The following is a 13,886-nucleotide window of genomic DNA, read 5'->3' as shown; positions in this document are numbered from 1 at the left end:
AAAGGTATGGGAAAAGAGCACAGAGCTTCCAGGCCCTCTCCCAGCACACCACTCTCCTCGCACTTCCAAGTATTCACCGACCCAGATGCTCTCTGAACCCCGTCCTCTTGGGTTTTTATGGAGGCTTCATTATATAGGCTTGATTGATTAAATCATTGACCATTGGCAACTGAACTCCATCTCCAGCCCCTCTCCCCTCCCTAGAGGTGGTGAGATGGGACTGAAAGTTCCAGCCCTCTAATCATGTGGTTGGTTCTCCTGGCAACCAGCCTCCAACTTCTGGTGCTTTCCAGAAATCACTACATTAACATAACAAAAGACACCTTTCTGGCTATCACCACTTTGGAAATTCCTGGGGTTTTAGGAGCTCAGTACCAGGAATGGGGCAAAGAACAATCATGTGTATTTCTTATTATAAATCACAGTATCACAGTAGACCTAATTCTTGGGCTTAGAAAAGTTAGTGATGCAGCTGGAAAGGGGAAGCACCAGATTCAGGCCTTGAGAGCCCATGAACCTTCGCACCAGCCTGCCCAGGGCATCCGACAGCCCCCTGGACATGGCCCTCGGCGTCGCATGTTGTGATCACTGCCTCACTGGACTATGTTCCCAGGTGGACACGAAGCCACCTGAGGGGTAGAAATCTGTCTGAAGTATTTGGAAAGCCCCAGTGTCTGTGACACCAAGTCGGCGTTCAGTAACTAACTGCTGAACAAATGAGTAATCCAATAAGTACTTACTAAGCACTTACTATGTGTCAGGCGCTGTGGACGTAGTGTGGGCAAAACAGGCTTCTCTCCAGCTGGTCATCCAGTTGAGCAGACAGATGTAATCGATTCATCACACAGACGTGTAGTAATGAGAAACAGAGGTTTATAGACTCTAACAGTACAGAGCAGGGGTCAGCAAAATACAGCCTGAGGCCAAATCCAGGCCTTAACAGAAAGAGTTTGCCAGTCCATGGTACAGAGCAAGGAAAACAGGTCCAGATGGCCAGGGCTGGAGAGGAGTGTGGAGGACTCATATCAGGGGTCTGGAAGGTTTCCCTGAAAAATTACTGAAAGGCTTTAAGAACAAAAAACAAAAAACAGAAAGGCCAGGGCAGGGTGGCAGGAGCAGAGAGCCAGGGGAGAGGTATGGGGCCCTCTAGGCTGCTAAGGATGTGGGCCTTTTTCCCAAAGCAAAGGGAAGCCAGTGGAAGGTTTTCCATGGGGGAGTGACCGGTGGGAATCCGTGCTCTGCAGAACCCTCTCAATGCACAGGAGGCAGGCCAAGAAGGAAACCGGTGGCGGGTCCACGGCAACTGTCCTGGGAGCCACGTGGTGACTGGGACAGGGCAACGGCCGGAGAGCTGGAGAGAAGCGAACGGATTTGAGATCCATTCCGGTGCCAGGCCATTTGTCAGGGGTGAGGAGAGAGGTGACTTATCTTCCTTTTCAGACTTCACGACAGTTGTTTTAAAATATTCACTGACTTTCCCTCTTGAGGTTAAACTTTCTCACAGAATAAGGACACCGATGTGACCTTTCCTACATGAAGGTGGTGCCACCTTTAGCCAAACACATTGCAAGATGAGACCAAGACTCTGATATTGAGAAGGAACCCTCTAGGGGGGAGAAAACAAAAAAATTTTTTAAACCCAGCTTCCAAACCGATATAATCGCTAAAGGTGATATAACAGAGAAAGAATAGACTTTGGAGCCCAAAAAGCTAGGGTCCAACCTCCAACTCTAACATCCCCGAGATGACTCACCTAGGCTGTCTTACTTGCCCTCTCTGAGCCTCTGTTTTCTTATCTGTAAAGAACTACACCGCTGCTCCTCCTGAGGCTGCACTGAGGCTAAGAGGCGACACGAACAAAGGGCAGCTGGAACAGTGAGAGATAGTAACTATCATTATCGTTATTAAGCAGGATACTCCTTTTAGCCGGAAACCAGTTACCATGGAAGGAATTAACTTTGTTAATTCTACTATAAAACACAACAGTTTACATAATAAAAGTTGTAATAGTAAGCTCTATTATATAACAACACGTTAACCTAACATTCAGAAATGGGTTCTCTCTCTCAGGAAATGAAAAGAATAATTATGAAGAAAAGTGATAAAGAACTCCTGACTACATACACCCACACACCCACACACCCATACACACAAATGCACGCACACACTCGCACATACACACCTCCTGGTTCAGGAGATCTAGGATGGGGTACAGAATTGCATTATTAATTAATAAGCCTCTCATTCTCATGCAGGTGGACCTTGGGTTCCAAAATGAGAACCCCTGTGCTGACGGAGGCCAGGCCCCACAGTAAGCCCTCAGGAAGAACTGAAGCAAAAATTCAGTTTAATGATCTAATGCCACAAACATACAGAGAACCTAATGTGTGACGGGCACAGAATGTCTGTGCAAAACACTGAGAAAGAAAAAAATGGAGAAGCTGCCCCTCTGCCCTCCAAGCCCACAACCTCTTTAAACACTTGACCAGGGACTTCCCTGGTGGTGCAGTAGTTAAGAAACTGCCTTCCAATGCAAGGGACTCGGGTTCGATCCCTGGTCGGGTAAATAAGATCCCACATGCCACGGGGCAACTAAGCCCACGTGCTGCAATTACTGAGCCCGCGCACCCTAGAGCCCGTGCGCCACAACTAGGGAGCCTGTGTGCCACAACTACTGAACCCATGCACCCTGGAGCCCACACACCACAACGAAGAGCTCACCCGCCACAACAAAAGATCCCACATGCTGCGATGAAGATCCCATGTGCCGCAACAAAGATCCCACATGCTACAACTAAGACCCGAGGCAGCCAAATAAATAAATAAACATTTAAAAATAAAAAAACACTTGACCATGTGTGGTACAAAGCCACGCACACACTCAACCAGACAACGAATCTCCGTGAGCACCTTCTAGATGCTTCTAGGCACTGGGGATACACCCGTGAACATGACAGCCAAACATCCCTGCCCGCTGTTATGGTACGGGCGACAGAAAGAAACAAAATTAAAAAGCATAATGGATAGTTGTTAGTTGGTGTTATGGAGAAAAACTGAGAAAGAAGCAGCAGAGAGTGTAAGGGTGGGGAGAACTGTAAATCTGCACCGGTTTCAAATAGTCCCCATAGCTCGATTAAAATGTAGCGCTACACCCACTGCTCATGGCTGGTAAAGTGTCACAAAGAGAAAGGTTCTGGAAGGACAGAGAAGGGAACTGGCTGGGCTGGGTGGGTCAGGGTCAGAGGGTGGGGAACACTCGCAGTCTCCAGGATGAGGCGAATGCTGAGCAAGTGAGCTCCCGTCCCTCCCCTTCCTTTGCGGGAATGTTCCTCCTGCCCCTCCAAGGCTGCAGAGCATGAATTAGCCCTGAACGACTTCACTGGGCATTTCCAGCAAATGCCTGTGTCTCTTACCTTCGCCAAAACATGTGCTTCTCCTCCTAGGCGGTGTTATAAGCTTATGCAGTCATGTCAGGTCATGAAGGGTCATGAAGGTCAATGGCCATTTTTAGGACTTTTTTTTTTTAATTATAGAAGGGACACATGATCACAGTATAAAACATGAAAGAAGTATCAGAAAGTATAAAGATTCCCAAGTCTTAACCTCAACATGACCTCTATTCACATTTTGGTGTGTTTTTTGCCAGAGTTGTTGTTTCACATAGCGAGGATCACTGTGAATCCATGTTAACTCTGTATCCTGCTCTTCTTACTTTTACTAAATATATTATTTTTAAATCACTACATTTGCATTTTTCTGCTTAAAACAAATTCTGTATGGACATCAACGTAATGGCTATATAACGTTCCATTCTACCGATGCACTGTAGTTTATTCACCATTTCCCAATTGTTGAGCATTCAGATTTCTGAGTTTTCATCATTATTAAATTACCGTGAAAATAACTTCATGCGGAAAGTCATTTCAAGGAATTCACTCAGAGTAGGTTCCTAGAAGGAGAATGACAGGAAGCTGGAAATACTTTAGACAAGCAGTCACAGCACAGATGATCTACAGATCCCCCAAATGCGATCACTGCCCCACCTGGCTGCAGCGGCAGACTACAGAAGCCGGTCAATCTCTGGCCACCTTTTTGGTCTTTGAAGGTAAAGGGTTTCAGAAGCTACATATTTACCTGCTGTCGGAATCCGAGGCGATCTCCTTTCTCCCTCCAAAGCGGATCTGGCACTGCACAGAAAAAGAAGCTGCTGAGATCAGCTGTTGGGATGGGACATACTAAACCTCCCCCACAGGCTTTCAGGGTCGCGGGGGACACGAGGCCAGGAACTCTGGGTGCCAAGTCAGGGTGTTCCCATGCCCTGGGGGTCAGCCCAAGACATAAGACGGCGGGCACCCCAGCCTTCCAGCCGCCACTTGAAGGAAGCCCTTATCTCCAGCTCGTAGAGAAGTGAGCCTTGTGCAAAGACAACGCTGAGAGGAAAACAGAAGCACACGGCCTCCTGCAGATTATCTAGGAAGCTTCTTCTATCTGTCAGCAGCTGACTGTCAATAACACAGAGCTCTTAACAGGCAGTAATCAAAACTTCCACAAATCTGTGATGATGGGTCCCTTCTGACAGGGCCCAAAGTTGTTATGGCTGGCTGTAAAGTTATGACAGCATAAATCAAGCTTCAGACAAGTCATCTGGTTGTGCTGAACCACAATTCACCCAGGGAGGGTGGAAACAAAAGCAAACTGCTCTTTTTTTTTTTTTTAACTGTGCTGAAATATAGACAACATAAAATTTACCATTTTAACCATTTTTAGTTATGCAATTCAATTCACTTCACAATATTGTGCAACCATCACCCCTCTCCACTACTCTTTCCAAAGTGTAGAATCTCCACTGTGGGTAGCACGTTTGCAAGATTCCTGAACTTATTATCGTGTGTGTGTGTGTGTGTGTGTGTGTGTGTGTGTGTGTGTGTGTGTGTATAGACATTTAAATGATACTGTTGTCAAAACTCATGGAACTGCACACTTAAAATTGCTATATTTTATTGTATGCAAATTATACCACAATAAAGTTGATTTTTAAAAGGCATATATACAACAATTTCACCCCCCAAAATAATACTAGCAGCTCTAGGCAGAAGATCCAAGTTATTTCTGTTTAACTGCTACATTTGACGTGGCTTGACTTAACTCTTCATCTTCTTATTTTACTTTCCATTTCTGGAGCAAAGAAAGAAGAAACTAATAATGTGGGTTGTGCATTTATTGTGGAACAGGCGCTGGCCATGGCCCTTCACCCACTTTAACAAATGCAATTCCATCAACAGCCCTATAGAGATCGGTAACCCAATTAAAGAGAAGAAGGACGCTCAGAGAGGCTGGGTGAGTTGCCCCAGCACACACAGCTGTGAAGAGATGAAGCTGGCCTTCAACCTCAGCTACACCCGAGTCTGTGTCCTTCCCACCATACCTGGATGCCTCGAGGCTTGCGCAGATGCTAAATTCTCTGGACTCACATCGACACTTAACAGACACTTCCATTAAAGTACATATTTATCTCCCTACATCGTGATTACACGCAGATAGTTGCCAGTCGCCTCTTCCAAAATGTGAATTCCTAGGTCTGGATCCTAGCTCTGCTGCTTATTAACTATGACGTCGGCAGCAAGTTATCAGACCTGAGCTTCAGTTCTTCAGTTTCTTCATCTGTAAAATGGCAATATTTGCAAGAACTATCTCACGGGGTGGTTGGAAGGATTAGATGTAAAGCACTTGGCAGAGAATCAGGCACGCGATGAATATGCAAGAAATGATGCCTGTCTGGTAGCTGCAAGCAAGCAAACTGATGCCAGCCTCATGTCAAAGCTCGCTTCCACACCCAGCCAAAAGCCAGGCATCAGAAACAGCATCAGCCAAACCAAGCAGAGCCCACCCGCGGGATCCACATGAGCCTGAGCACGGCCTCACTTCTGTTCTTGTGCTCACGGGGTCCTAACTCCAACCATGACTGCAGCACCCTTAGGAGTTGCCCTAAAACACAACTGCTTGGAAATGAGGCTCTGAAACCCACTCAATGCCCTTCTCAAGGGGACATCTGTGAAGGATGGGGCCGGGTCCTCCAGGGGGTCTCCAGGAAGTCAGGACACAGGAGCTCCTTTGTCCCTACCACTGATCACTATCATTTGCTGGGGAAAACGATTAGCCTCACCGTTCCCAGATACAAAGTGGGAGGAAGTCTGTGTAGATAGAAGGGCAGGAATGACTTCTTCATTGATCATCTGACAATATGACCTGACCGCAAAGTCAAACGTGAGCTTTCTTCTTACCTGTTTCACTGCATCCAGCAGTCGCTCCAGCAGAAATTGTCTTTTCATGTCATTGTTCTGTGATCCTAAAATGCAATGAGGCTTAATTAGTTTTGTTTGACATTCGCTTTCTATTAAGACTCTCTGACATGCAGTGTACGGCTGTGCCCAACTAGCATCAGCCTTCTCTTTAGTAAAATCAATAACAAGACCAGGTATCAATAATCTACATCATTACAATGAAGTTTGACCACTTTCCTGTTACTGCAACCCAGGAAAGCAGCTAAACTAGTGTTCCCCAAATTTGGATGATGTTACTGGAATGGTCTAACTCAGTGTTTCTCGACCTTGGTGTCACTGACATTTGGACCAGATAATTCTCTGTGGCTGCCCTGTGAATTGTTAAGATGTCTGTCAGCATCCCTGGCCTCTACCCACTAGACACCATTAGCGTGTGCACACACAGACACAGACACACACACAGACACACACAGACACACACACACACACACACACACACACCCTAGCTGTGGCAACAAAAATTTCTCCAGATACTGCCAAATGTCCTCTGGGGAACACAATTGCCCCCAGTTGAGAACCAATAGTCTAACTAAAAATGTAAGTTTCCTAGTATGGCAGGCACTGCTTGTTGGCTGACCTCACCATCATCTCCAACATCATTTTTCCATGAAAAACCTAATTACTCCTGTTCTCAGCCTCTCTTGTAAGGCTGCCCGTAAGAAGTTCTAGCTAATGACATGTAAGCAGAGAGCACTGGGAGGGATCTGGGGAAATTATGCCATCCTTATAAAAGAACAGATGTTAACGGCTTCGCTCCTTCTTCCATCCTTCGTGCCTTAATCGTAAACACATCGGGTGGAGCCAGAGCAGCATCTTGCTACCTTGAGGCAACAAGCCTGCAGCGAAGGCCAAGAGAATCACAGAGACACCAGCCCCGATGTCATTTTGCTGCTGAACCAAAGCTAGAAATCTCATACCTTTCACACAACAAACAGTTCCATTCGTTCAAGCATTGTACATTGATTGGGCTGTTACTTACAGCCAAAAGCATTCTCAACTGATACACATGGCATACACCAAACTCCCATTTAAGAGGGTGTGGGGCAAGGACACTTCAAAGCCCCAGGCAGACCACTGTCAGAACCACATCTGATGCTCCACAAGAGACCCAGTGACTCCAATCAACAGAGACACAGCTACATATTATGATGCACCAGACACAGAACACAGTTGTTTCAAAGGAGACCCAAATTTAGAGTTTGTACAAGGGCAGATGCTCCACACTGCAGGCCTTGAATTGCCACTGAGCTGCTTCTCTCTTGGGCAACTCAGCCTGGGCTTCACCAGGGAGTACCAGCAGGGCATCACCTTAGAGATGGTCAGTGATTCATGTAAGTCATGCCAGGGCCACCCGCTTGCTAACAACTGTGACCGTGTGGTGAGAACTTCCTGCATACCAGGCACAAAACTGAGTCCTCTGAATGCATTGTGCCCTGTAATTTTCACGACCACCCTACCAGCCAGGTATTAGGATCCCTGAATTGCAGATGGGGAAACTGAAGCTCAGAGAAGACAAGCAATTACATGCATTGACCCACTCGGTAATTATTTACCTTCTACTGTGTGCCAGGCAATGTTCTAAGTGCTGGGGACACAGGGGTTAAATGGTATAAAAGAACCGTCTTCTCATGGAGCGAAAATTCTCTCAGGAAGAAACAAATAGCTCCTAAGTAAACTAATAAAGATGATGTTAGAGAGTCATACTAGAAAGAAAAACTAAATGGGGTGATGACAGGGAGGAAGCAAGAGGGCCACGTCAGCCGGGGCAGTCAGGGAAGGCCTCTCTGCACACGTAATATCTGAGCTGAGCCCTTTAGAACAAGAAGGAGCAGCCATGGAAAGATATGGAAGACCAGCATTCCAGGCACAGCAAACGGCCAGGGAAGAGAGGAGAGAACAGCTTGGCTTCTGGTCTTCCAGGACCCAAAGGAAGCCTCTTATGACTTGAGCAAAAAGCAGAAAAGGGGAAGCAAAGACAGACAGGCAGGGGCCAGTAACAAAGGTCTTGTGGGCCATGATAATGGGTTTAGGTTTTGTTCTGTATTTGAATACTAAGAGTTGGAACCGTTGGACATCCCTGGTGGTGCAGTGGTTAAGAATCCACCTGCCAATGCAGGGGACACAGGTTCGAACCCTGGTCCGGGAAGATCTCACATGCCGCGGAGCAATTAAGCCCATGCGCCACAACTACTGAGCCCGCGTGCCACAGCCACAACTACTGAAGCCTGCACGCCTAGAGTCCATGTTCTGCAACAAGAGAAGCCACCGCAATGAGAAGCCCGCGCACCGCAACGAAGAGTAGCCCCCACTCACCACAACTAGAGAAAAGCCTGCTCACAGCAATGAAGACCCAATGCAGCCAAAAATTAATAGTTAATTAATTAATTTTTTTAAAAAACACTTAAGAAAAAAATAGGTGGAATGGTGACCCCGACTGGAGATCGTGCCCCTCAAGGGTTGTTAGGACTACCACACGGGCTCCTGCCTCACCCCAGGCCCGGAGGTCAAACCAGTCAGTAGACTCTCCATGGACACACAGGAATACAGCTGACTTCCCAAACTCTGCCACTGTTATTTTTTCTGGAAGAGGTCTTGAGAAAGGATAGCTCACGCATCCTTCCCACCAGACCAGAGGCCATCTTGAAGCGTCACTCAGGATGGCTAGAGACCCCGCCGACCCTAGGCCCTCAACATCGCTCTTGACACCTGTGTCTATCAAATCATCCTGCTCTCCGTTTAGCAGAAGGTCCAGTTTCAGCTCTTCTCTAACACCACAACTGGGAAGTCAGGCTTGCTTTCTTCCTTTTTCCAAGTACTGCACCCAACAACTCTACCTGCCCTTGGGCAATGCCAACTGGAAACTCGACAAGGTTTTCCCCCCTGAAGTGCTTTTGCTATTCTTTCTGATCATGAAAGTAACGCATGTGATAGAACTATCATATAACCCAGCATTTCTGGGTATATACACAAAAGAATTGAAAACAGGGTCTTGAAGAGATATTTGTATGCTTATGTTCACAGCAGCATTATTCTCAGTAGCTAAAGTGTGGAAGCAACCCAAGTGTATACTGACAGATGAATGGATAAGCAAAATATGTATGCATATACATACAATAGATATTATTCAGCCTTAAAAAGGAAGGAAACTCTGCAATATGCTACAACACAGATGAGCCTTAAGGACTTTATGCTAAGTGAAACACACCAGACACAGAGAGATAAATACCACATGATTCCACTTATATGAGGTACTAACTAAGAGCAATCAAAATCATAGAGAAAGAAAGTATAATGGTGGCTGTCAGGGGGAGGGGAGGGGAGAGAATGGGGGTTAGGGTTTAATAGCTACACATCTGCAGTTTAACAGGATGAAAAGAGTCGTGGGGATGGATGGTGGGGACGCTGCCCAGCAGTGTGAAGGTATTTAACACCACCAAACTGTACGCTTAAAAATGGTTAAGGGCTTCCCTGGTGGCGCAGTGGTTGAGAATCCGCCTGCCAATGCAGGGGACACGGGTTCGAGCCCTGGTCTGGGAAGATCCCACATGCCGTGGAGCAACTAGGCCCGTGAGCCACAATTGCTGAGCCTGCGCGTCTGGAGCCTGTGCTCCGCAACAAGAGAGGCCGCAATAGTGAGAGGCCCGCGCACCACAATGAAGAGTGGCCCCCGCTTGCGGCAACTAGAGAAAGCCCTCGCACAGAAACGAAGACCCAACACAGTCAAAAATAAATAAATTAATTAATTTTTTTAAAAAATGGTTCAGATGGCAAACTCTGTTATGTGTATTTTACCACAATTTTAAAAAAAAAGTACTTCATGTGAAAAAATACAATAATAACAAATCGGGGGGAAATATACAAAGAAAATAAAAATCTCCATCATCTCACTCCTGATAATTGTTAGCGCAGTAACGCTCAAGCTTTCATGTGCACACGCATCTCCAGGCAGGCTCTAATTCAGAAGGGCTGGGTGGGGCCTGGGGTTCTGTCTCTCTCACAAGGTCCCAGGTGACGCTGATGCTGCTGGTGCCTGACCCACCGTGAAGAGCAAGGATACAGCACCTACCCCTAATGATACGCATGATGATCCCAGATCTCTGCGACGGAACTCGTTCCACTGCTTTCTATAGAAAGGTCAGCAGCCTCCTCTGCCTCACCCTGCAAAGCCCCTCCACCGTGGGAAGAAAGCCTGTTCTCTAGAGAGAAACAGCCTGAGGTTGTGCAGGTCTCAGCCCACCACACACCCACCCTCGCTGATGCGATCTCTCCCCAGACAAGAAGTGCACTTGAAAAAGACAGTCCTGACCCCTGAAAAGGCACCTGTGGCCATCCCAGGCCTGAACGGGGATGAAGAGAAGGGGGTCTCGTAGGGCAGAGGGAGCACGGGCGGCCTTGGGAGCATTCACTGACGGCAGGAGGTGCCCAGGAGGCCCATGGCCATGAGGAACAGTGGAAGGAGCGCTAGTGGGAAGTCACAAGGCATCAGGAGTTCTCATCCCGGCCGGGCTGCTTGCTGGTCACGTGACTCGGACAGTCACTTCCCTTCTCCGGGCACTGGTTTCTGCATGAGATCACCCCCTCCTAGCTCTGCAGTCTGCGAGTGTGGGGTGTCTGCGGAGACAGGCAGGCAGAGCAATCGATGCTACCGGGCTCTTTCCTACCTTCTCCCAGGGACCAAGAGGAGAATACAGGACCCCTCCCAGGGCAAGAAGAATCTTCCAGCCTCAACGGCTGCAACCACCCAAGAGGAGCAGGGAGCCAGTGCCCACCTACTGAGCCTCAACTGTGGGCTAAGCCATTAACTGACTGGCATGTAATCCTTGACAAAGAAGGAAAGGTGGCTCCACTCAACAGAGCACCGGGGCTGAGAGGAAAAGACCTTCACCCATGGAAGTGCTGAAGGAAGGATTCAATTTCAAGTCCGCTGCCTCGGCCATCTGTGAAATCTTGCTCACCCTCAACCCCTGTAACAAACCTGCAATGACAGCCCCACTGCCAGTTCAGGAATGATTTCTCTATGAAACCCCAGCCTTTCGGCTTCCTTCCTTCTGTAAGGGTAGCCCTGAGTCAACACTATCAACCAGATGAGCCAGAATAGGCTTCTTTTTTTTTTTTTTTTTTTAATTGGAGTATAGTTGATTTACAATATTGTGTTCGTTTCAGATATAAAGCAAAGTGATTCACAGAACAGGCTTCCATCAAAATGAAAATAGAAAACAGAAAGGCACCCCAGGGAATACACCCAGGGTCCACAAACCTGTCAGAGAAATGCAGTGATCTCCTGAGGCTCTAACTTAGAAATCACCTGCGTTTGAAAATCAGTCACCTGGTTCAGGTGCATCGCTGTTGTCTTTCATGTTTAGAATCCTTAAGATCCCAGGGCTTCCCTGGTGGCACAGTGGTTGAGAGTCTGCCTGCCAATGCAGGGGACACGGATTCGAGCCCTGGTCTGGGAAGATCCCACGTGCCACGGAGCAGCTGGGCCCGTGAGCCACAATTACTGAGCCTGCGCGTCTGGAGCCTGTGCTCCGCAAGGAGAGGTCGCGATAGTGAGAGGCCTGCGCACCGCGATGAAGAGTGGTCCCCGCTTGCCACAACTAGAGAAAGCCCTCGCACAGAAACGAAGACCCAACACAGCCATAAATAAATTAAAAAAAAAAAAAAACTTAAAAAAAAAAGTAAAAGTCTATTAATTTAAAAAAAAAAAAAAAAAACTAGAATTCTTAAGATCCTACACTAATTTTTCCCACAAATCTCCAGCCTTCAGTGACCTTCTGGGGAGAGAGAGCAGGGATTCAGAGTAGGACAGGGCAGGTTCGAATCCTACATCATCAGCTATGTGACCAAGGACAAGTTACTTAACCCCTCTGCACCTCCTACAGCTTTAATTTTTTTTTTTTTTTTTTTTGCTGCACTGGGTCTTCGTTGCTGTGCGTAGGCTTTCTCTAGTTGCGGCACGCAGGCTTCTCATTGCGGCAGCTTCTCTTGTTGCGGAGCACAGGGCTCTCGGCGCGTGGGCTTCAGTAGTTGTGGCTCGCGGGCCCTAGAATGCAGGCTCAGTAGTTGTGGCGCGCAGGCTTAGTTGCTCTGCGGAATGTGGGATCAAACCCATGTCCCCTGCATTGGCAGATGGATTCTTAACCAATGCACCACCAGGGAAGTCCCCTCCTACAGCTATTAATGAGTGAATGGATACCATGCACCTAGAACAGTGCCTGGTATACACCAAACACTTTATACATATTAACTATTATTGCTGTTGTTGTGGGCAATCCTATACCTCTGGCTCTAACAAGTACTTTCAACAGGCTTCCTTCTCTCCAGAGCACAGGCAAAGGAATCCAATCCTGGCCTCTGTGTTCACTGCCCTGGGGGACTGTAAAGGTGAAAAAGCTTCTCTGCCATGTGGGGAGGGGAAAACCAGCAAGATGCCCCCAAGGCACTCTACATATATCCCTTCTCCAATCCCTGCCACAACCCAGGAGGTCAAGGTAATCGTGGTGCCCGTCCACAGAGGAGTTAGGTCACTTGGGCAAGTCTGCACACACACACACACAACGGTATTTCCCTGCCTCTCTATGCAGTAGCAGAGGGAAAGTCATTTCTCTGCTCGAAGGCCAATCCTTGCAATGCACTCAGCGGGCATAACGGAGAAAAGAAAAAGACGGTAAGGTTCTTTGGGTGCCCACTGCAGGCCAGGAATTCTGCCCGAGGTCAGGCAGCAAAGCAGCGCTGAGACCCTGATCTGCCTGACCTCTTCCACACCACACTGCTGGCCTGCTGGGGGCCAGGGAAGCCTGACTGAAAAAGCGGGAACTTGAACTGTGCTTAAAAAAACAGGAAGAGAGGGGCTTCCCTGGTGGCGCAGTGGTTGAGAATCTGCCTGCCAATGCAGGGGACACGGGTTCGAGCCCTGGTCTGGGAAGATCCCACATGCCGCGGAGCAACGAGGCCCGTGAGCCACAACTACTGAGCCTGCGCGTCTGGAGCCTGTGCTCCGCAACAAGAGAGGCCATGATAGTGAGAGGCCCGCGCACCGCGATGAAGAGTGGCCACCACTTGCCACAACTAGAGAAAGTCCTCTCACAGAAACGAAGACCAAACACAGCCAAAAATAAAATAAATAAATAAAAATTTAAAAAAAAAAAAAAAAAAAACCAGGAAGAGCTAGAATACAGAATAGGTAAACCCATAAAGATAGAAGGCTACTGCTTAATAGGTACAGGGTGTCCTCTGGGGGTGGTGAGAGTGCTTTGTAACTAGACAGACACGGTGGTTGCACGTTACAAATGTACTAAATTGCCACTGAACTGTTCATTTTTAAATGGCTAATTGTTTATATAATTGTTAAATTTCTAACTTAACAGTTCATTGTTCTAATTGTATTAAAAGCATACATGGTTTCACGTTATCTGAAATTCACCTCCGTAAGAAAATACTTTATGGAAAGGACTGCAACAGGTAGATGAGAGCACATTCCAAGCCGAAGAAGCCACCATGGCAGGAGTCCCCTAGGGGTGGGACAAGACTTCCCATAGGGCCCAG

General features: G+C 47.5%; 1 protein-coding gene across 14 annotated transcripts in view; it reads right to left on the bottom strand.

Annotated features, from left to right (window-relative positions):
• The window catches only part of SNX29 (sorting nexin 29), a 557,079-nt gene that overhangs the window by 530,844 nt on the left and 12,349 nt on the right, over window positions 1-13,886 (bottom strand). For 13 of the 14 annotated variants that reach the window (XR_014235418.1, XR_014235419.1, XR_014235420.1 and 10 more), the window contains exons 2-3: window positions 6,282-6,346; window positions 4,135-4,187 (exon numbers count right to left, since the gene is read on the bottom strand). Coding sequence is in view for 6 of the 14 variants with exons in the window: in XM_082359262.1 (XP_082215388.1) it covers window positions 4,135-4,187; window positions 6,282-6,346 (118 nt within the window). In the remaining 8 variants the exon portion in view is untranslated. Of the gene's footprint in view, window positions 1-4,134; window positions 4,188-6,281; window positions 6,347-13,886 lie in introns of those variants that run through there. The other variant, XM_082359266.1, reaches the window with a different exon arrangement.

This window comes from Balaenoptera borealis (genome assembly GCF_965194805.1).
Source record: "Balaenoptera borealis genome assembly, chromosome: 16".
NCBI classification, from domain to species: domain Eukaryota; kingdom Metazoa; phylum Chordata; class Mammalia; order Artiodactyla; family Balaenopteridae; genus Balaenoptera; species Balaenoptera borealis.
The sequence above is the reverse complement of the archived record's forward strand: the minus strand, read 5'-3'. Positions and strand labels throughout refer to the sequence as shown.